The sequence below is a fragment of the Biomphalaria glabrata genome, chromosome 17, assembly GCF_947242115.1.
Source record: "Biomphalaria glabrata chromosome 17, xgBioGlab47.1, whole genome shotgun sequence".
Taxonomy (NCBI): domain Eukaryota; kingdom Metazoa; phylum Mollusca; class Gastropoda; family Planorbidae; genus Biomphalaria; species Biomphalaria glabrata.
The window spans coordinates 23,803,211-23,825,094 of NC_074727.1; the positions used below are offsets into that span (position 1 = coordinate 23,803,211).

General features: G+C 39.2%; 1 protein-coding gene across 3 annotated transcripts in view; it reads right to left on the bottom strand.

Moving 5' to 3' along the window:
* Window positions 1-21,884, bottom strand: part of LOC106070005 (titin homolog) — a 187,517-nt gene that overhangs the window by 69,805 nt on the left and 95,828 nt on the right. For 2 of the 3 annotated variants that reach the window (XM_056016501.1, XM_056016502.1), the window contains exons 12-14: window positions 8,991-9,159; window positions 8,134-8,380; window positions 3,233-3,403 (exon numbers count right to left, since the gene is read on the bottom strand). In XM_056016501.1, coding sequence (XP_055872476.1) covers window positions 3,233-3,403; window positions 8,134-8,380; window positions 8,991-9,159 — 587 coding nt within the window. The remainder of the gene's footprint in view (window positions 1-3,232; window positions 3,404-8,133; window positions 8,381-8,990; window positions 9,160-21,884) is intronic. The other variant, XM_056016503.1, reaches the window with a different exon arrangement.

Sequence of the window (21,884 nt, forward strand, 5' to 3'; positions counted from 1 at the left end):
CTACGCCTAATAAACTTTTGTAAAAGAGTAAAAAAAATGGAAGAGAGACGGAGAGACTATTAAAAGGGGAGGTAAACAGAAGAAAGTTGTCTCGGTAGGAAAGTGAATTCTCAAGTTCAGTAACTCTGTGTTGACTTTCTCATCTTGTCTCACGGAGATGTTCTGGAATTGGGCCAATGGTTCCTGGGAGTCTTTGTATGTAGGTGTGCGTGTGTGTGAGAGAGAGAGAGAAAGAGAATAGAGGGGATGAATGTCTATGGGGTTAGGAGGGGGGGGGGTACTCCCACTCTAATGTTGACTTGTACCTGTGGCAGTATAACAGTTCTCTCTCTAAGTTAGCTGGGTTTTTTTTTTCTTCTTTACTATTTATTATGTCAATGTCTAAACAGAAGTCGGGATTTTACGGATCTGAGTAAACAAGGACTTTTCATTTTATATGTGTCATTATTCACGGTTAGAACTTAACACACTCACGGTTAGAACTTAACACACTCACGGTTAGAACTTAACACACTCACGGTTAGAACTTAACACACTTACACACACACTCAAAAGCATTCACGCACTTACCAACACACTTTTGTAAATTAACTTTTGTTCTGACATTTTGTATTTGTTTGTTTTTAGCGACCCCCGAAAAGGGAAAAGACGCTATTAGTTTTGTGTGATCTGTCCGTCCGTCCATCCGTCCGTCCGTTCAGTTTAGATCTCAGAAACTAGAAGAGAAAATGAAAATCGGACATCAAGATATTTTAGAACATTGAAAGTTCTGATGCAACGGCTACTTATTTCGTTTCCGAAAATAAACCAACTAATTTTAAAATTATCTATGCAAGCAGATTTTTCATAAAAATACACCACTTTTACAACTATTCACTATTAATAGTAACAAACACAGCGAACTCTTTAATAGGGTAGGAGACAGTGTACCATATTTTGAACAAATTTATGCAAACGGTTTTACATTTGAAAAGAGAAACAGAGTGAAGGAGAAGACAAACAGAGGAAAAAAAGAAGAGAGAAAGAGAAGAGAAACAGAAAGAAAGAGAAGAGAAACGGAAAGAAAAAAAAAGAAGAAAGACAAAAAAGGAGAAGAGAAACGCAAAGAGGAAGAAGGGAAACAGAGAGAAAAGAAACAGAGAGAAGAAGAAGAGAAACAGAGAGAATGAGAAGAGAAACAGAGAGAAAAAAACAGAGAGAAGAAGAAGAAAAACAGGAAGAAGAGAAACAGAGAGAATGAGAAGTAAAACAGAGAGAAAGAGAAAAGGAGAAGTGAAACAGAAAGAAGGAGAAGAGAAAGAGAGAAAAAAACAGAGAAAAGAGACAGAGAGAGACAGAGAAGAAAAAGAGAAACAGAAAGGGGGAGAAGAGAATCAGAAAGAAGAGAAACGGAGAGAAAAAGAAGAGAAACAGGAAGAAGAGAAACAGAGAGAAGGAGAAGTAAAACAGAGAGAAGTGAGACAGAGAGAAGGAGAAGTGAAACAGAAAGAAGGAGAAGAGAAACAGAGAAGTGAGACAGAGAGAAGGAGAAGTGAAACAGGGAGAAGGAAAAAGAAACGAAAAGAAGAGAAACAGAGAGAAGAAGAAGTAAAACAGAGAAAAAAAACAGAGAGAAGAAGAAGAGAAACAGGAAGAAGAGAAACAGAGAGAATGAGAAGTGAAACAGAGAGACAGAGAGAAGGAGAAGTGAAACAGAGAGAATGAGAAGGAAAACAGAGAGAAAAAGAGAAGAAAGACAGAGAGAAAAAAAAGAAGAGAAGAGAGACAGAGAAGAAAAAGAGAAAAGAAAGAGGGAGAAGAGAATCAGAGAGAAGAGAAACAGAGAGAAAAAGAAGAGAAACAGAAAGAAGAGAAACAGAGAGAAGGAGAAGTAAAAAAGATAGAAGTGAGACAGAGAGAAAGAGAAGTGAAACAGGGAGAAGGAGAAGAGAAACGGAAAAAAGAGAAACAGAGAGAAAAAACAGAGAGAAGAAGAAGATAAACAGGAAGAAGAGAAACAGAGAGAAAGAGAGAAGAAAGACAGAGAGACAGAGAGAAAGAGAAGTGAAACAGAGAGAAGGAGAAGAGAAACAGAGAGAAAAAAAGAAGAGAGACAGAGAGAAAAAAAAAGAGAAGAGAGACAGAGAAGAAAAAGAGAAACAGAAAGAAGAGAAACAGAGAGAAGGAGAAGTAAAACAAAGAGAAGGAGAAGAGAAACAGAGAGAAGAGAAGCAGAGAGAAGAAAAACAGAGAGAAGGAGAAGAGAATCAGCAACAACAACAAAAAAAAAACACGAGAATGAAAACAATGACAGCGGCAACTACAGAAAAAAAAACAAAAAAAAAACAAGAGAATGAACACAATAACAGCGGCAACAACAACTTGAACAACAACGAAAAAAAAAAGGACTGTGTGGAAACACAAACTCAAAATCGGCCCCGGAGTGGTCCACCCTGGCAGGAAAAAAGGCAGGTTTCAATATTTTCAGAAGAATATCCGTATTAAATTCTATCAGAAGTGGTCCACCAAGGCAGGTAAAAAGACAGGTTTAAATATTTTTAGAAAGAATATCATAATGAAATTCTATCAAAGGCAAATGACAGAGAAGAAGGGAGAAAAAAGGTTAACAGATCTTGTGTGGTGCCCCAAAGGTCCAGCAGACCAAGGGAGAGGTGATAGTGAACAATTGTATAGATGTAAATCTGTCCTAACTGATGTCTTATAATGAGTATCCAATTGTTTTGTAAAGGGTCAATCTCTTATTCAAAGCCTCAAGAAAAAAAAAACATTTCCGTTAAAAAACAAATTCCTTTAGTTTTGTGTTACAATGTTTTGATGGAATACTTCAGTTCACGCGATAATATGAAAAACTAGCTTATTAAAAAATGGTAAAATATGGTCTCCCTTACTAAATATCATCCAGTGTTTGTTACTATTAATAGTGAATAGTTGTAAAAATGGTGAATATTTATGAAAAAACTGCTTGCATAATTGATTTAAAAATTAGATTTTTCGCTTTCAGAAAAGAAAAAAGTAGCCGTCGCATCAGATCTTTGAATGATCTAAAATATCATGATGTCCGATTTTCATTTTCTCTTCTGGTTTCTGAGATCTAAACGGGACGGACGGACGGACGGACAGACAGACGGACGGATAGATGGACAGACAGGCCACACAAAACTAAGAGCGTCTTTTCCCCTTTCGGGTGCCGCTAAAGATACAACAACAACAAACTCAACCAAGTTACTCTTACCTCTTCTTGCAACATCTCCTTCTCTCTCATCCTCAGCTTGACGTCATCGGACACAGAGGGCGCCGTGGTGTCGATCCCAGCCAGAAGAAGCTTCCTCTCCATCATGCTGACCTTCTGCCTTTCCTCGGCCAGAAGCCGCTCCAGGGACTCGATCCTAACTTTTAATTTACCCTGCAGGAGAACAGAGAACGAGTATACAAAATCGGTCAGCGCACTGCCCTTCTCTTATGTAAGCGTTGAATACTACAAAATGATATAAAATGGCATGTGTGTATACAAAATCCACTTTCGATCTATAAAGCGAGACAAGATTAAGTATAATTCGCCGGTAATAATAGTAATAATTAGAATCTAGCTAATAAATTTTATATCAAATATTTGCTTTTTAGTTTAAAATGTTGTTTGAATCAAGATCTTCAGTAATTTCAATGTTAAATGTCATACTTCATTAACGTCCGTGAATGTCGAGGGACCGGCAGTAGAGACTATAAGACTATAAGACAATTCTGTTTCCTGGTAACTCACTTTGGCAACATAATATTGGAATTGTTAAAAAGGTGTGTGTGATAGTGAGAGAAAGAGAGAGGGACACAGAGAGAAAGAGAAAGAAAGAGAAATAAAAAAAACTGAGAGAGGGAGAGAATGAGAGAAAGACAGAGAGTGAAAGACGATATGAGAAAAAAAAGACAAGTAGACATAGTGACAGATAAAAAAAGAAAAGAACAGATATAGAGACACACACACACACAAAGTCACAAAAAGAGTGAAAGAGAGAGAGAGAGAGGGATAAAGGGAGAGAGAGAGAATGTCTTTTTTAAGTTGTTTTTTTTTATTGTATCTATGCACAACAGAACAAATCCTAAACCTCAGAATACTCTGTGAAAAATATCTCCAACACCAAGAGAATTTTTTCCATGTCTTTATTGATTTCAAGAAAGCTTTCGATCGAGTATGGCACGGGGCACTCTGGGCGACAATGGAAAAGTACAACATCAATAAAAACATAATCAAAGTTATCCAGAACCTCTACAAGGATGCCATCAATGCGGTGTACTCGCAAAGACCTTCCTTCAGGAAAAAGTACCAAGAAAAAGAAGAAGAGGCAGACAGAGAAAGCGATGGAAAGACAACATAAAAGAATGGACGGGCCTGCCATTGAAAGAGGTATTAAACAAGGCAAAAGACAGGGATGAATGGAGAAAGACGGTCGACAAGTCTTGCTTGATGCCCCAACGGTCCAACAGACTAAGGGATAGGTAAAGGTAAAGTTAAAAATGTCAACTTTAATGTCCAAACTCCAACAAAAGTGACAACAAGAAGGTTACGTCCGACAACGAAGTGAGGTCTCTAATAACGTGAGAACTGAATACGTTCAATCTACAAATACTCAACGAAGTGAGGTCTCTAATAACGTGAGAACTGAATACGTTCAATCTACAAATACTCATCGAAGTGAGGTCTCTAATAACGTCAGAACTGAATACGTTCAATCTACAAATACTCATCGAAGTGAGGTCTCTAATAACGTCAGAACTGAATACGTTCAATCTACAAATACTCATTCACTTATATCTTAATATCTGCATATGCTAAGACACGTTCAACCGTTTCGGTTATTGTATGATCATTGTAGGGCCATTGTTGGGTTATTATACGGTTACTGTAGAGTTATTGTATGATCATTGTAGGGCCATTGTTGGGTTACTATACGGTTACTGTAGAGTTATTGTATGATCATTGTAGGGCCATTGTTGGGTTATTATACGGTTACTGTAGAGTTATTGTATGATCATTGTAGGGCCATTGTTGGGTTATTATACGGTTACTGTAGAGTTATTGTATGATCATTGTAGGGCCATTGTTGGGTTATTATACGGTTACTGTAGAGTTATTGTATGATCATTGTAGGGCCATTGTTGGGTTATTATACGGTTACTGTAGAGTTATTATATGGTTACTGTAGAGTTATTATACGGTTACTGTAGAGTTATTATATGGTCATTCGAAATATGAAATAATTATGTTGAAGGAAAAACAACGAAGAACAAATTGAATGTGTGTTAAACTGGTACTTCTGGCTCTTAGTCTTGCGCTCTATCAATTGACATATCTCAACCCTTCGCCAAATCTGTTCAGTTTACATTCAATACAGAAGATTAATGTCTCTATTACATGGATTAGAAGGGAAAATGGAAATATAAAGGCCTAGCCCTCGACTCCAAAATTAGACCGATGCGCTCCCTGGTCATGGCCATATTCCTTATTTGCTTGCGAGTCTTGGACGCTGACTGCAGAGCTAGAGGGGAGAATCCCAGCAATGGAATTGAGATGCTACAGAAGGATCCCAGGTATCACAGTTCAAGATGCAACAGAAAGGAAGAGCGACAGGTTGAATACTTCGCTTGGACCCCACGTTGACCTGCTAAATATTGTAGAAAAAAAATCGCCAAACAAAACTCTATGGCAATATTACAAAGTCTTTGAGGCTCGCAAAGACCTTCTTTCGGAGAACAGTTCCAGGAAAAGAACAAGAGGCAGACAGAGAAAGCGATGGGAAGACAACATCAAAGAATGGACAGTCCTTCCATTAAAAGACGTTCTACCCAAGGCAAAAGACAGAGTGGAACAGAGAAAGATGGTCGACAAATCTTGTGTGGTGGAACAACTCTCCAACAGACTAAGGGATAGGTCAAGGTGAAGGTGACGAACGAAAAAAATCATTACAGATGAAATATGAACATTTGTAAACGTTATATTGTCCATCATGCATAAAAACGTGAAGCGTTAGTACCATGTAATGTACATAACAAATGAACAGACTTAAATATTGGAGACAGCAACTAACCCTTCAACTGGAATGCGAATCCTTTTATTGTGTGTTACAAGACGTACTCTAGACAAAGAAGACAAAGACATCTTTATATCTTCTCTATCTGGTTCCTCGGACGCGGGGTGGATGAGTGGTAATGCCCTTGGCTTTCGAACCGAGAGGTCCAAGGTTTGAATCCAGGTGAAGACTAGGATTTTATAAATTTCGTGATCTTTCGAGAGCCTCTGAAACCAACCAGTCTTCACCTGGATTTAAACCTGGGACCTCTCGGTTTGGTAGACAAACATTTTACCACTGCGCGACTCCCATCCATCTCCAGAGCAAAATTAAAAGTGTTTAACCTTAAACATTTAAAAAAACGCCTCAAAACCCGGATATGACCAAGACCGCATAATTTTTTTTTTTCAGGAGAGTTTTCTTTAACACGCCATGTGCTTCTCACTTGCTCTAGTAAAGTACAGATTTTCTGAAAGTTCAGATGTGTCTTCGAAAACGTTTCATATGCTTCTTATCGTATTTTGGCTCACTTTAATTTTTTAGCTGGGTTTAATAACCCAGATGCATTCTGATACGTTGAAGGAACAGTACTGTTACTCAGGTTATAAAAAGCGTTGGACAGACATAAGTTACGTTATACAGAATAAGCAATATTTATAGAATGTTCAAGAGTACATAATGCCAGGAATGCTCTTGAAGACAATTTGCTATTGTAATTATGTTTCTAGGGACGCCAACAATTCAATAGGAAAACAAAATTGTTCCGTAGTGTTTGCAGCATCGCTAAAGTTACTATATATAGCACATTGTGAGACCTACCTTTAAATTTATGGAGATTGGAATTTAAAGAAACACAAAACATAATAACATGATGCGTGATTTCAGAACGTGGCCACTGCTGCTTTTTAAGTAAACGTAAAGTTCTTCTTTCAGACCTTGCGATCTATAGGGCAGATAATGTCAAGGTCATCTGTTTCTGTGGCCAGCACAACGACCAACCGCCCTTACTTTGCCCCAACTAATGTCAGGTACCCATTAGAGCTGGGTGGACTCAAAGACACCCAAAGATCGCGAAATTAAAAATCACAGTCTTATCCAGGATTCGAACCCGGGACTTCGGTTCGGAAGACAAGCGCTTTACCGTTCAGCAACCGCGCCTCCTGCAGCTACTAATACCATAGTCCTGCTGAACAGATAAAAAATGAAATCTATTTTCAAATCTCTCTCAATCTTTCTTTATTTTCTCCAAATCATAATTTTTTATTTTTTCTCTTACTGAATAACATAAAAGAATGGACCGGTCTCTCTCCTGATGTCCTGCTTAAAACTGCTGCTGACCGGGAAAAGTAGAGGGATTTGTAACGCGAACTGTCACAGCACCCCTATAGTGCAAGTCAAGGGACAGATGAGATGTTGTATAGCAAATACTTATGAAAATATTGTTTAGACTTTTTATCCAATTTGCCTGTTTTTATTGTGTGTTTACTCCACGTTACTGAATCTTGTACCAAGTCATAAACTGAAGTGTGTATAAAATAAATATTTTTTTTTACCTATCTATACTTTCAAGAAACTTCACGAAAAGGTGGGATCATTACATCCTACGTCCGGTTTGTTTGTAGCAAAAGAGCTTACAGCAAAAAGCTAGCTAGAAGAAGAAGAAGAAGAAATAGCTGATGAAGCCTCCGTGGCCCAAAGAGTCTATGTTCTTATTTACGTCCATCAATTTTTCCTAAATGTATGTCTAGTGTATTTTTCTATAAAGTGTTTATTACATTCAGTAGTTAAGCTTTATATTCTACTTTCTATTTGTGTTTTAATAAAATTATGTCATTTAGCTATCTATTTCAACTCTACAAAATCGTTTGTTTTTCTGATTCTGGCTACCCTTTTATGCTCGATTGGCGCTTTCACACATGAAGACATAAGATTTGTCTGGCGTATGGGACAACTTTTATTTGAAAAAAACTATTTCCGAGAATAGGTGGCGTCAGAGATATTGCTCACTCTGTAGAATGTAACGTGTGTACTTAAGCGGGACAAACACAGAAACATCTAGAGTCAATTTATTAACCTCTCGGAACTCGGCGTAGTCCAGCACACAATTCCTTACCTCCCAGTCGCGCGTGATGACGCCCTCCTTGGCGGAGTGGGCGGTAAGGAACACTTCGTCGCTGCCCATGCTGGTGTCGCTCAGGGCCGACACCTGGCTGACGTTGCTGGCGCTGCGGGCTGGGGAGTGGGTGGTGGTCTCCTGGACCCTGCGCTCCAGCTCCTCCTCAGCTGCCTCCGCCCTCTCGTTGATGATGTCCAGCAGGTTGCTGAAAGGAAATCACGAACATTGATACGTGACCCGTCGTCATAGAAGGCCTGAACACGTCACAACCTGTGGGCAGTTTAGATCATTGCAACGGTACAGGTCAGTACGACCAGGCAACGAGCTAATGTCCTACAATGCCCACAGGTTGCCACGTCGCAGGCCAGTGTTGAGGCCTTCTATAACAATTCATCTCTATTAATGAGACTTAAGAAGCTGTATTATGGAAATCAGTGTTTTAATGTATTGGTGTTTTACTCTAGATCTAAATTTTATTTTATTTTATTTAACATCTTTGAGAACAAACAATCTTTATTTATCATTAATAATATTAATGTCAAATACTTATTGTTTGATCCAGAATAATAATTATGGCCTTCATTGGAATTCTAACTCAGTTTTGTTTCGGCTGTTATATCAACGATATCTGTTCTATATATGTGGATGTTTTTGTTTGTTTGAGAAATAAATCCTTGTAATCATAACAAATTTCCAATAAGGATAAAATAAAAACAATTAACAGCCCATGGACTGACCCAATTACACTAACTGACCCACTGACCTCAGGACATTGACTGACTCATTGACCTCATGACACTGACTGAACCACTGACCTCATGACACTGTTTTTATCGTGCAGCATATCCAACTCCTGGAGCAGCTCCAGCTCCGTTCTCCGGCTGTCCTCTTTCAACTCCCTGAGCTGCATCTTCAGATATTTGGTCTTACTCAGCAGCCTCTCTGTCAGACTCTCCCTCTCCCTAAGTGCATTCAGTAACACACCTGTTGGTGGGAAAACACAATAACCAAAATTACCAAAAACGTTTTTCCTATTGTAAAGACTTGTATGTTAATTGAAATATACATCAAGACGAATTGTCATAGAAGGTCTGAACACTAACCTGCAACGTCGCAACATTTGGGCAGTTAAAACCAATAGCTCGTTGCCAAGTCACAGGTCTGTACCACTTGGCAACAAGCGATTGGTCTCCACTGCCCACAGGTTGTGACGTCGCAGGTTACTGTTCAGGCCTTTTATGACGAATAGTCTCGATTATAATCACCAATCTGTGCCAGGGTGTGTTTGTTGATTACACTACATTTTAAGTCTTCTGTTGTTTAGTTTTAGTTGAGTTTTTCACATTATCAATCAGTCTTTTGTCTCACCATGTAACCTACCATCTTCAGGTTCGGAGGCGCTTGTGTAATAACACATTGAAGAAATTGGGTGTTGCCATTATTCCGATTAGCGTTTAGTAGTGTGGCTTAAAAATTCATCCAATGAAATACATACTCAGACAATCTGTATATATAATTCTCTACGTCGCCCGACCATGCGGGACACGCACGCATGCCAATTCTATAACCCTCAATGAAAAAGTCATGGAAAAATAACTTTTTTATTTCTGTCGAACTAGAGTTACCCCACGTAACTTACGCGGCGACAGAGATCGCGGTTCAGAAAAAAAAAAGAAAGGAAGTGTTCATCTGTCACAAAATAGCGGCGTATGCTACGCCGCGGGTCGGCTAGTGAACAATATTAGAATCAAACAAATCATAAGTCTTGACGAAAAGGCTATGAAATGAACAAAGCACAGTGAAAAATGAACAATGACCATTAACTAGACAAAAATGACCAAATATTTGTGGGGAGACAATAAAGGAAAATGAGACAAGATATCGTGGTTGCTTGTTCGTTTGTCATTGTTCGTTTGTCATGTTTCATACATTATTGTTCGTATGTCGTTGTTCGTTATAGACGTTCGTTTGCCGCTCATCGTTTATTTGTCGTTGTTCGTGTCCTTTGTCGTTGCTCCATTGTCGTAGTTCGAATGTCGTTATTTGTTCATCATTGTTTGGTTCTCGTTGTTGTTTTGTCGTTGGTCAGAGTTCAGAATGTTCTCTAAACTAAAATCTTTTCTAGATGAAGACATTTGTCCTTGACCCTGTTTTCGAACGTTTTTTTACAATATTTTTCCCCAGTGTCCCTTTAATTTATTTACACAAATTTCTCTTCAAGGGTTTCTTGACTTTTCCCTTGACCCCTACACATACACATCTTGACCTCAAACTTGACCAGACTCTATACGCTATGTACAACAATGAGCAGTCGATCGTGACACAAAAAAAAAAACATAATAAATTTCATGTTTCTATTCTATTTGTGATTTTCAAAACATACGAAACAATGCCAAGGACACTGAATTGACCTGCCAACTAAATATAATACGAACAGAGCTGGAACCTAAACAATGCGTAAAGGTTTATCTTCGTATCAACTTTCTTTTAATATCACTAGTTAGTAGCGCTTTTGTCTTTTTAAGGAGGTCCTAACTTAGAGTGGATGGTAGTCTATTACTACCAAAATTAAAATTATTTTGTTTCAAGCGGAATGGCTTAAAACATTGTATTCTGCAGGCTTTTGCGTATTAATTGAAATTATTATATTTAAAAGCAAAATTTAAAAACAATACTTGTTATAAACAAAATTATATACGGGAAAGAACCGCATAATTACTGCCATATCTCTCACTATTACAGGATATATCTCCTTTTTTCTACATACAACCAAATTAATTAATTAATTACCACTAATTAATAAACCTATTGGTTAATTCTTTGATTGATTCGTGTATTTTCATCAACCATGATAATCGTACCAAGTGTCAACTTGATCCCAGAATTGCAAGAAGGAGGAATAACGTGTACATCAATAGTCAATAGACAGACAGACAGACAGATAGACAGATAGAATGATTTGATTTAAGCTTTGTACAAAAAAATTAAAAAATCAAGTTTAATTATTGAAAACAAACTATCTTGTCTCATAACATATCGCTGGAGTTTATTTGTGTCATGTCCATTACATTGAATAGAAAGAGTTGAGCTTAAAAACGGAAACTGAAATTATACGAGTCAAATTTTATTTCGTTTTTTTTTGTTAGCATTATTTTCCACGCGTGTAATTTCTTTTCATCCTGTATTTTTTTCTATTACATTTTTATTATAGTTTTAATATTATTTTAGATTTTCGTACATTTCTATTTCAGTTTCAGATTTCAATTAAAGTGATTTAACATTTTCTATAACATTTATTTTTTTTACTGTTTCTAAATTTCGCTGTTCTCTTTTTAAATGTTCTGTTCTCTTTTAAATGTTGCTGTTCTCTTTCAGATTTCTCTGTTCTAGCTATCTTCGTGTACATATCTATTTCCGTTAACGGAAATTTCTTTTCCTTCCCTTAATTACATCTAGGTTAATATATTTCTATATCGTTTTCGTGTATACTTCATTCTCGGTTAGTATACCCTAGCTGTTCTACCTAATATCAGTCGACTATTTATTATCAAAACATATAGCCATCACCTGTTGTATATTTGTGTTTCATTTTTGTCTCATTTCTTTTTCCTACTAAATGGGTTTAAGTGGCAGCATAATTAGGGTAATTAGTAAACTATATTCGCAGGGGAAAATAGTGAACCCGCCACCTTTTTTAAATAGTAAAAGGGTAAACAAAGTTATCTTTGTTTTTCTTAATACATTGAGATAATTCTTCGACCGAGAATGTCAGGAATGTGTCGAGTTGTCGTTCCTTAAGGATTGTTAGAGGCTTGTTGTAAAGTTAAACATGGGAATGTTAAAAGAGTATGAATAGACAGATACGTTGATAGAATTAGCTCATAACAGACAACCATATAATAGGGTCTCTGTTCTGTACACTCTGCAGATTGTGAAGAGACTGATATGTAGACAGTACATACGATCTTTCTAGACAAGCTGATTGGTGAGATCCCAGACTGCACCAGGATTTTTCATTTCGGAATATTTAGCGCGCCTCTGAGTCCACCCAGTTCTAATGGGTACCTGAAATTAGTTGGGGAAAAGGCGGTTGGTCGATGTGCTGGCCACATAGCGACCTTGTTAACCGTGGGCCACAGAAACAGGTGACCTTTACACCATCTGCCTTGTAAGTAAGAGAACCAGTCAGAACCGACAATGTAATACAGTACCAGAAGTAGAGTTAACTTCACATTGGTATTTCTGCTTCGAGCTTTACTGCAGCCTACTCTCAATTCTATATGCTAGTGTAAAAAAAAGTTTATTTGTGTAGTTTTTCTGTTGTACAAAGAGGCAAGTGTGTGTCTGTGTGTGTGTCTATGTGTGTGTGTGTCTGTGTGTGTGTGTGTGAGAGAGAGAGAAAGAGAGAAAGAAAGACTGAGAAAGAGAAATGTTCCAAGTACAAATCCAGGTGAAGACTTTTATATTTTGAGCTTCGAGGATTTTTAAGTCGCCCATGAGTCCACCCTACTCTAATGGGTATCTGTCATTAGTTATGGAAAGTAAAGGTGATTGTCGTTGTGCTGGCTGCATGATACCTTCGTTGGCCGTCAGCTATAGAAACAGATGAACATCCTCTGCCCCATGGATGAAACAGATGCACATCCTCTGCCCCATGGATGAAACAGATGCACATCCTCTGCCCCATGGATGAAACAGATGAACATCCTATGCCCCATGGATGAAACAGATGCACATCCTCTGCCCCATGGATGAAACAGATGCACATCCTCTGCCCCATGGATGAAACAGATGAACATCCTCTGCCCCATGGATGAAACAGATGAACATCCTCTGCTCCATGGATGAAACAGATGCACATCCTCTGCCCCATGGATGAAACAGATGCACATCCTCTGCCCCATGGATGAAACAGATGCACATCCTCTGCCCCATGGATGAAACAGATGCACATCCTCTGCTCCATGGATGAAACAGATGCACATCCTCTGCCCCATGGATGAAACAGATGCACATCCTCTGCCCCATGGATGAAACAGATGAACATCCTCTGCCCCATGAATGAAACGACTTTCCATCCTATCTGTGTACGTCCTTACGTCTTGTGTTTCTGCTTGGCGGTTGTGCCGAGTCGGTTCTGGGGGGTTCGTGCCCTAATATCGGCTTAATCATAAAACTAAAAAGAAAATGACCCTCTAATCAGATGTTGACTTCTTTCGGGGAAGATGATGTTAATGTCATCTGTTTTTAATGGCCGACGTTTAACGAGGGTGTCATATAGCTAACACAACGAGTAACCTCCTCTACTCCTACTAGAGTTTGGTGGACTCGGGGTCATCTTAAGAATCCAAGCGATTAACTAATTGGTTAATTTTTGGATTGATTCGTCTATTAGTATCGCCTATGAATAAGTATTCAGAATTTCACCGTGATCCGAAAATAGAAAGTGGAAAAAAAAACGTGTCGAAACGTAATAAGGGGACTAAATCCATATACATATATATCCACAGCTCTCATTAAGTAACATTTATTCCCCTTATTGAAATTAATTAATCACCAACAATTAACTAACTACTTTTTTTTTTAGTGATTCATGTCTTTTCAGGTTTAATGAATAATGGTGCAAAGTATAACTTGATCCAAAAATGGGAAATGGGAGAAAAAAATATGCTCAAACTTTTTACCAGACAGACGGACAGACAGACAGACATAGAGACAATGTGAGTTGATAAAAGTTTTGTAAATATACTTTTTAAAAAGTAAAGCTTATCGAAGCAAAAGAGCTTCACATTTACAACCAACTCTCAATAATGTAGAATTTCCTAATTCTCGATATCAAACAAAACAATTCATAACCTATAATTAATTGACTAAGTTGTTTATTTTTTAATTAATTCTTTTTTTTTTTTAGGTACAATAAAAAATATGGAAAGTTTCAACTTATCCGAGAATGAGTGTGGGAGAAATAACGTGAACAATTATAGCAGAGGATAAGACCGCACATATTTAGCCATATCTCTTAATACTGAAGAATTACTTCCTCTTGTTGTTATCTCTAATTAGTTATATTTTTTTCATTGATTCGTGTTTTGTTCGCTACAATAAATAATTGTGTAAAGTTTCAACTCTTCCGAAAATGGGTTTGGGAGAAATAACGTGTTCAAAATTTTTACCAGACAGACAGTATAAGCTTTGTAAAAATAGACCAACGTATATTCTGAAAGCAGACAGACAGTATAAGCTTTGTAAAAATAGACCAACGTATTTTCTGAAAGCAGACAGACAGTATAAGCTTTGTAAAAATAGACCAACGTATATTCTGAAAGCAGACAGACAGTATAAGCTTTGTAAAAATAGACCAACGTATATTCTGAAAGCAGACAGACAGTATAAGCTTTGTAAAAATAGACCAACGTATTTTCTGAAAGCAGACAGACAGTATAAGCTTTGTAAAAAATAGACCAACGTATATTCTGAAAGCAGACAGACAGTATAAGCTTTGTAAAAATAGACCAACGTATATTCTGAAAGCAGACAGACAGTATAAGCTTTGTAAAAATAGACCAACGTATATTCTGAAAGCAGACAGACAGTCTAAACTAGACCAGTCGTCCTGGCGATCTATTTTAAGATCACTCTCTCTTCACTGCCAATAAATCTCTTGAAAAATGAAAGGGACTCTTGACATCGAGTTTTAAACATATATTTGATATCTAATCTCCCAGGACGCTTTCCGAGTCTTCGAGTCTGTTTGAAGAAGACATGTCAGCCATTAGTTATTTAAAATCATGTCCAAATTAAAACTTTTAAAATGGTATGCTTTTAGCTTTTGGCACAGGATGCAGGTCTCACTAGATGATATGCGTCACAAGAACTCTTCTGATTTAAAGGGTGGTACAAAACGTAAACCAGAGTTTTTGTTTCGTACTCAAACCTTTATGAACACTGGGATTTTACAATTTTTGGAATTTTAAATCGCCGTTGAGTCCAACCATCTCTAAAACGCACCTTGGAGGAAAAGTAAAAAAGAGTGGTTGCTGTGCTGGCCACATGACACTCTCGTTAACCCTTGGACATTGAAACAGATGAGCTGGCCACCATCTGTCCTATAGTTCGCATGGTTCATATTCTAACGCTTCTTACATTCATCGATGACGGCAAAGCAAATAGCTGCTAATACGATTTTACGAGACGAGTTGGGGCGAGAGTTGATAGAGGGACACTCAAAATGTTCTTCCGCAACGGATTTGCATTAAACAAAACAGAAGACATTGGATCAACGCAGATTGAACAGAGCAAAGCATCTGCCAGGACAGTGTCATAGTTAGCGATGTAGCATGCCGTATAGTGAAGGCAAGGGCCGCATTCCGTGATCCGCTGCCTATATTGGGAAATCTATCCATTAACATGGATACGAAGATTTCGCTCCAAAGGAAAGCTTCACGTGGGAGACATGGAAGAAATACCCCAAGATCGAGTCGAAAAGAAAAATGTGACCAACCATGAAATACGCGAAATCGAGACAGAAAGTTGCATGAGATTGCTGGATATGTCCTAAGAAAATACGGAAAAAACTCCAGGAATTTATCACAGTTGCCTACGCCGGATATTAGGTGGCCAGAAAAAATAATTGCTGTCAATTTGTGGGAGAGAACGAGACAAAACCCCAAAGTTCAAGACATCAAAACGTGAAAGTGGAGCTGGATAGGAGACACCCTGCTAAATCCAGCTACCAATGTTACAAGGCAGGCACTTCATTGGAATCTGCAAGGAAAGAGGAAAGTGGGCGGACTCAAGGTTCTATCCAAGGCAAGAGGAAAGTGGGCAGACTCAAGGTTCTATCCAAGGCAAGAGGAAAGTGGGCAGACTCAAGTTTCTATTCAAGGCAAGAGGAAAGTGGGCAGACTCAAGGTTCTATCCAAGGCAAGAGGAAAGTGGGCAGACTCAAGGTTCTATCCAAGGCAAGAGGAAAGTGGGCAGACTCAAGTTTCTATCCAAGGCAAGAGGAAAGTGGGCAGACTCAAGGTTCTATCCAAGGCAAGAGGAAAGTGGGCAGACTCAACAAGGCAAGAGTAAAGTGGGCAGACTCAAGTTTCTATCCAAGGCAAGAGGAAAGTGGGCAGACTCAACAAGGCAAGAGGAAAGTGAGCAGACTCAAGGTTCTATCCAAGGCAAGAGGAAAGTGGGCAGACTCAAGGTTCTATCCAAGGCAAGAGGAAAGTGGGCAGACTCAACAAGGCAAGAGGAAAGTGAGCAGACTCAAGTTTCTATCCAAGGCAAGAGGAAAGTGGGCAGACTCAAGGTTCTATCCAAGGCAAGAGGAAAGTGGGCAGACTCAACAAGGCAAGAGGAAAGTGGGCAGACTCAAGGTTCTATCCAAGGCAAGAGGAAATTGGGCAGACTCAACAAGGCAAGAGGAAAGTGGGCAGACTCAACAAGGCAAGAGGAAAGTGTGCAGACTCAACAAGGCAAGAGGAAAGTGGGCAGACTCAACAAGGCAAGAGGAAAGTGGGCAGACTCAACAAGGCAAGAGGAAAGTGGGCAGACTCAACAAGGCAAGAGGAAAGTGTGCAGACTCAACAAGGCAAGAGGAAAGTGGGCAGACTCAACAAGGCAAGAGGAAAGTGGGCAGACTCAACAAGGCAAGAGGAAAGTGGGCAGACTCAAGGTTCTATCCAAGGCAAGAGGAAAGTGGGCAGACTCAACAAGGCAAGAGGAAAGTGGGCAGACTCAAGGTTCTATCCAAGGCAAGAGGAAAGTGGGCAGACTCAAGTTTCTATCCAAGGCAAGAGGAAAGTGGGCAGACTCAAGCTTCTATCCAAGGCAAGAGGAAAGTGGGCAGACTCAAGGTTCTATCCAAGGCAAGAGGAAAGTGGGCAGACTCAAGGTTCTATCCAAGGCAGGAGGAAAGTGGGCAGACTCAAGGTTCTATCCAAGGCAAGATGAAATTGGGCAGACTCAACAAGGCAAGAGGAAAGTGGGCAGACTCAACAAGGCAAGAGGAAAGTGGGCAGACTTAACAAGGCAAGAGGAAAGAGGGTAGACTCAACAAGGCAAGAGGAAAGTGGGCAGACTCAAGGTTCTATCCAAGGCAAGAGGAAAGTGGGCAGACTCAAGGTTCTATCCAAGGCAAGAGGAAAGTGGGCAGACTCAAGGTTCTATCCAAGGCAAGAGGAAAGTGGGCAGACTCAACAAGGCAAGAGGAAAGTGGGCAGACTCAAGGTTCTATCCAAGGCAAGAGGAAATTGGGCAGACTCAACAAGGCAAGAGGAAAGTGGGCAGACTCAACAAGGCAAGAGGAAAGTGTGCAGACTCAACAAGGCAAGAGGAAAGTGGGCAGACTCAACAAGGCAAGAGGAAAGTGGGCAGACTCAACAAGGCAAGAGGAAAGTGGGCAGACTCAACAAGGCAAGAGGAAAGTGTGCAGACTCAACAAGGCAAGAGGAAAGTGGGCAGACTCAACAAGGCAAGAGGAAAGTGGGCAGACTCAACAAGGCAAGAGGAAAGTGGGCAGACTCAAGGTTCTATCCAAGGCAAGAGGAAAGTGGGCAGACTCAACAAGGCAAGAGGAAAGTGGGCAGACTCAAGGTTCTATCCAAGGCAAGAGGAAAGTGGGCAGACTCAAGTTTCTATCCAAGGCAAGAGGAAAGTGGGCAGACTCAAGCTTCTATCCAAGGCAAGAGGAAAGTGGGCAGACTCAAGGTTCTATCCAAGGCAAGAGGAAAGTGGGCAGACTCAAGGTTCTATCCAAGGCAGGAGGAAAGTGGGCAGACTCAAGGTTCTATCCAAGGCAAGATGAAATTGGGCAGACTCAACAAGGCAAGAGGAAAGTGGGCAGACTCAACAAGGCAAGAGGAAAGTGGGCAGACTTAACAAGGCAAGAGGAAAGAGGGTAGACTCAACAAGGCAAGAGGAAAGTGGGCAGACTCAAGGTTCTATCCAAGGCAAGAGGAAAGTGGGCAGACTCAAGGTTCTATCCAAGGCAAGAGGAAAGTGGGCAGACTCAAGGTTCTATCCAAGGCAAGAGGAAAGTGGGCAGACTCAAGGTTCTATCCAAGGCAAGAGGAAAGTGGGCAGACTCAAGGTTCTATCCAAGGCAAGAGGAAAGTGGGCAGACTCAACAAGGCAAGAGGAAAGTGGGCAGACTCAAGGTTCTATCCAAAGCAAGAGGAAAGTGGGCAGACTCAAGGTTCTATCCAAGGCAAGAGGAAAGTGGGCAGACTCAACAAGGCAAGAGGAAAGTGGGCAGACTCAAGGTTCTATCCAAGGCAAGAGGAAAGTGGGCAGACTCAACAAGGCAAGAGAAAAGTGGGCAGACTCAACAAGGCCAAAACAGAGAGGAATGGACAAATCTTGTGTGCTGACCCAACGGTCCAACAGACTAAGGGATACATGGCGGTGGTGAAGGTCTAAGATGGAGCCGACTATGGGGGTTAGATGAAGGTTAAGGTATTTTCTGAATAAAGTACTAAAATGTCAATCGTAGCCTCTTTGAATCTATGCCTAAGGCTTCCTTAATTCGAGAAACGACTATGAATTATCATACAAATAAGATGAATGCCAGGGCATTAGCTATGATCGGAACGATGTCACCCTCACAGCAGTTTCCCCTCTCCACGCATCGAATGTATCCAGTTTAGGGTCAGCGGCGTCGACAGGGTGTAGCACTGTGTGCTGCAAGCTGCCTAAGGGTCGCCGGCTCCTGATTGTTTCCAAAGGGTTGACTACCGAAACCATATTTGGGTGTAGCTGCAAGGTAGCAGAGTTTTCATTCTCGTACGTGGGTAGCCAACCAAGGCTAACGAGCCTCTCCTGCCCGAAGCTTACTGATTTAGATGCGTTTAAACCAATTTAAATTCCCAATGGGTAGACCTAATTAAAAACCAAGCATAACCAATCCACTTTATGAAAGTGCAAAGGAACTGAAAAAAAGACGCTATTTTTTTCTTGGCCCAGACGGCAAAATAGCTTACAGCTCAGCAACAAAAAAGCTGGCTAGAAGAAGATGAAGAACCATACAATAAAAAATAATAGTAGATTATGGAGTTTTTGTTAGTCATTTAAGTGAAGTTCATACCCATTCAGTCGACCTCCATTAGAAGTGGCTATTTTTTTTTTTTATTTATATAGCTGATAGTAATTAGAATCACTATGATTTCACATTAATGACCTTAATGAGACATAGACTCTAGAAACTTCTTTTTTATCTTCTAAAGCGATAGCAGAGTTTCTTATTCCCAGAGACTTCTAGGTCTATGTCGTTGTTATCCCGTCAATTTCCATTCCCATGATTCTTTACTCAATGTGCCACATTGATGACTCGAAACATAAACACAATTTGTGTCAGGCCTGACCTTGACCCTGCAAAAAGTTCCCGGGTGAACCAGAAAAGCAAAACGAAAAAGAAATTTTTGCTGTGTGGGGGGGGGGGAGGGGTTGATTGAAATAAGAAACATGGGTGGGGGCATGGGGGTCAGACAGCTCAAGAATATCATTTTTACCAAACTTTTATCAACTCCTTCTGTCAGTCTGTCTGTCTGGAACAAATGATGTTCACGTTATTTCCCCCTTTTCTAATTCTGGGATTAAGTTACAACTTTGCACTATTATGCATTGAACCTGACAAGACATGAATCAGTAGAAAGAGCAACAATTTAGTTAATTGATTGTTGGAAATTAATTTTTTGTTTGATATTAAAATAAGGGACTTAAATTCTACTTAATGAGATATGTGGATATATATTTATAGATCTAATCCCCTGATTACGTTTTGACACATTTTTTCTCCTACTTCACATGCTCGAATCAAGTTAAATTTTTTGCATAATTATTCATAGTCGATGACAATACACGAATCAATCAAACAATCAACTAGTTAATCATTTATTATTAATTAATTAATTTTGTTTCATAGAGCTGAAACGGAGCTAATCCCTGTAATTTTCAGATAAATGGTGGTAATTAAAAGTTCTTTCCCTTAGATAAGCTGTGTTTTTATAAAGTAGTATTTTTTCAATAGCTTGTTTCAACCTAAAACGTGTTGCAAGAGAGAGGGTAAGCGAGGAACGTCTACAGCGGTTGGTATTAAACACAATAACTAATTACCACTAATTACCACTAATTAATTCACTAACTGGTTCATTTTTTTTAATTGATTCAAGTCTTTTATATGTGTTAGACACCTTATTTATATAGGTTAGTTATTTAGCGACGCACCATAGAAGACGCATATTGAACGGGACTAGTGACGTTTGGGATATGTTGGGTTAGAGACCGGAAAATCAGTTAGCGATAGAATAGTCCAGGGTAACGACGTGTTTAGTGACAGAGACTTTTACTGTGGCCTTTTCTTAGAATAAATACATGTTACATTGTTCTTCAGCGTTGACTACATCTCTTTACTAGTTAAAACCGATGTGTTTGTTTTGTCTAGATTGTTGATCAACTACACGGAATACACCCGAACAATTACACCCAAACGCTTGCAGAGTAATTGGTTGAAATTCAACAGTCATCCATAGTTGACCTCAAGACAGCCTGAACAAGCAACATCACATATGTCAATGAATAATTGTGCAAAGTTGTAAATACGTATCAAATTGGGTGTGGAAAAAATTACGTATTAAATCTTTCTATCAGATAGACAGACAAACAGACTGACAGACAAACAGACTGAGTGAGTTGGTATAATTTTTTTGTAAAAAAACCAGAGGGAAGCCAATTTGAAAGATTTCAATGCTGATTTGTTTTACGCTCGAAAAGACAAGGCACCGCGAGTTATGTGTCCTGAATTTTTTAAACGTTGCTAGGGACGCTATCAGAATGTTGTTGTTTTTTTTAATTAAAACTGTAATTAGAACAATAAGACATAAAGATTTTTAAGTATGAGAATCATTGGAAAATACTTTTTTTTAAAGACAATACCTCTTTGACACAACTAATAGAGAGATTATTTTGATCTAAATAACTAAAAGGAATGTTGAGTTTTGTACATCACAACGTATATCCCGCCTCACCCTCCCCCCTCCAGCCTAAGAAAAAATCCTGGTTAGAGGAATGTATAATTGTGTTACACTTTCTACTATTCTAATGGTAGACCTTCATAGCTAGACCTAGAAGACGATGGCACAATGTTCCTGAACAGTAATTGATGAAACTATTGAATAATATGATGCCAGCATGCGGACATTCCAGAAGATGTAGAGTCCGTTTAAAATAAATATTTTATCATTCTCTGGCCAAATTTAAATTTCTTTCTTTCTTTTTTTTTTTTACTTAAATTAGAACAGTCAATTGAGAGTTTTCCCCGTGTGGCCAACGAGCTAGTCATTCTTGTATCAGCGATATACATCAACTGTTAATTTTTTAGGAAAATCGTTAGAGCCGTTACTGAGATCAGTGCACACCCACCCAGGTGGTAGGTTTGTGTTTCCACGATGTTACAACTTGAATAGAGGTATTGTAAAACGTAATTGTTAAGCTTAGAATGATGTATACTGAACGCGGTTTTGACTCGTGAGCAGACATAAACTATGTCCCCCCCCCTTTTAAGGCCTGAGCACGTGCGTTGTGCTCTTTGCAATTTTATGTGCAAGTCACACCCTCCCCATGTGCAAGACGCACATCCTCCCCCCCCCCCCCTTTGAGGAGAACAGTTTTGTTCCCTCCCTTGATCTACCTTTACAACTTCATCAACGTGTAGATGTGTC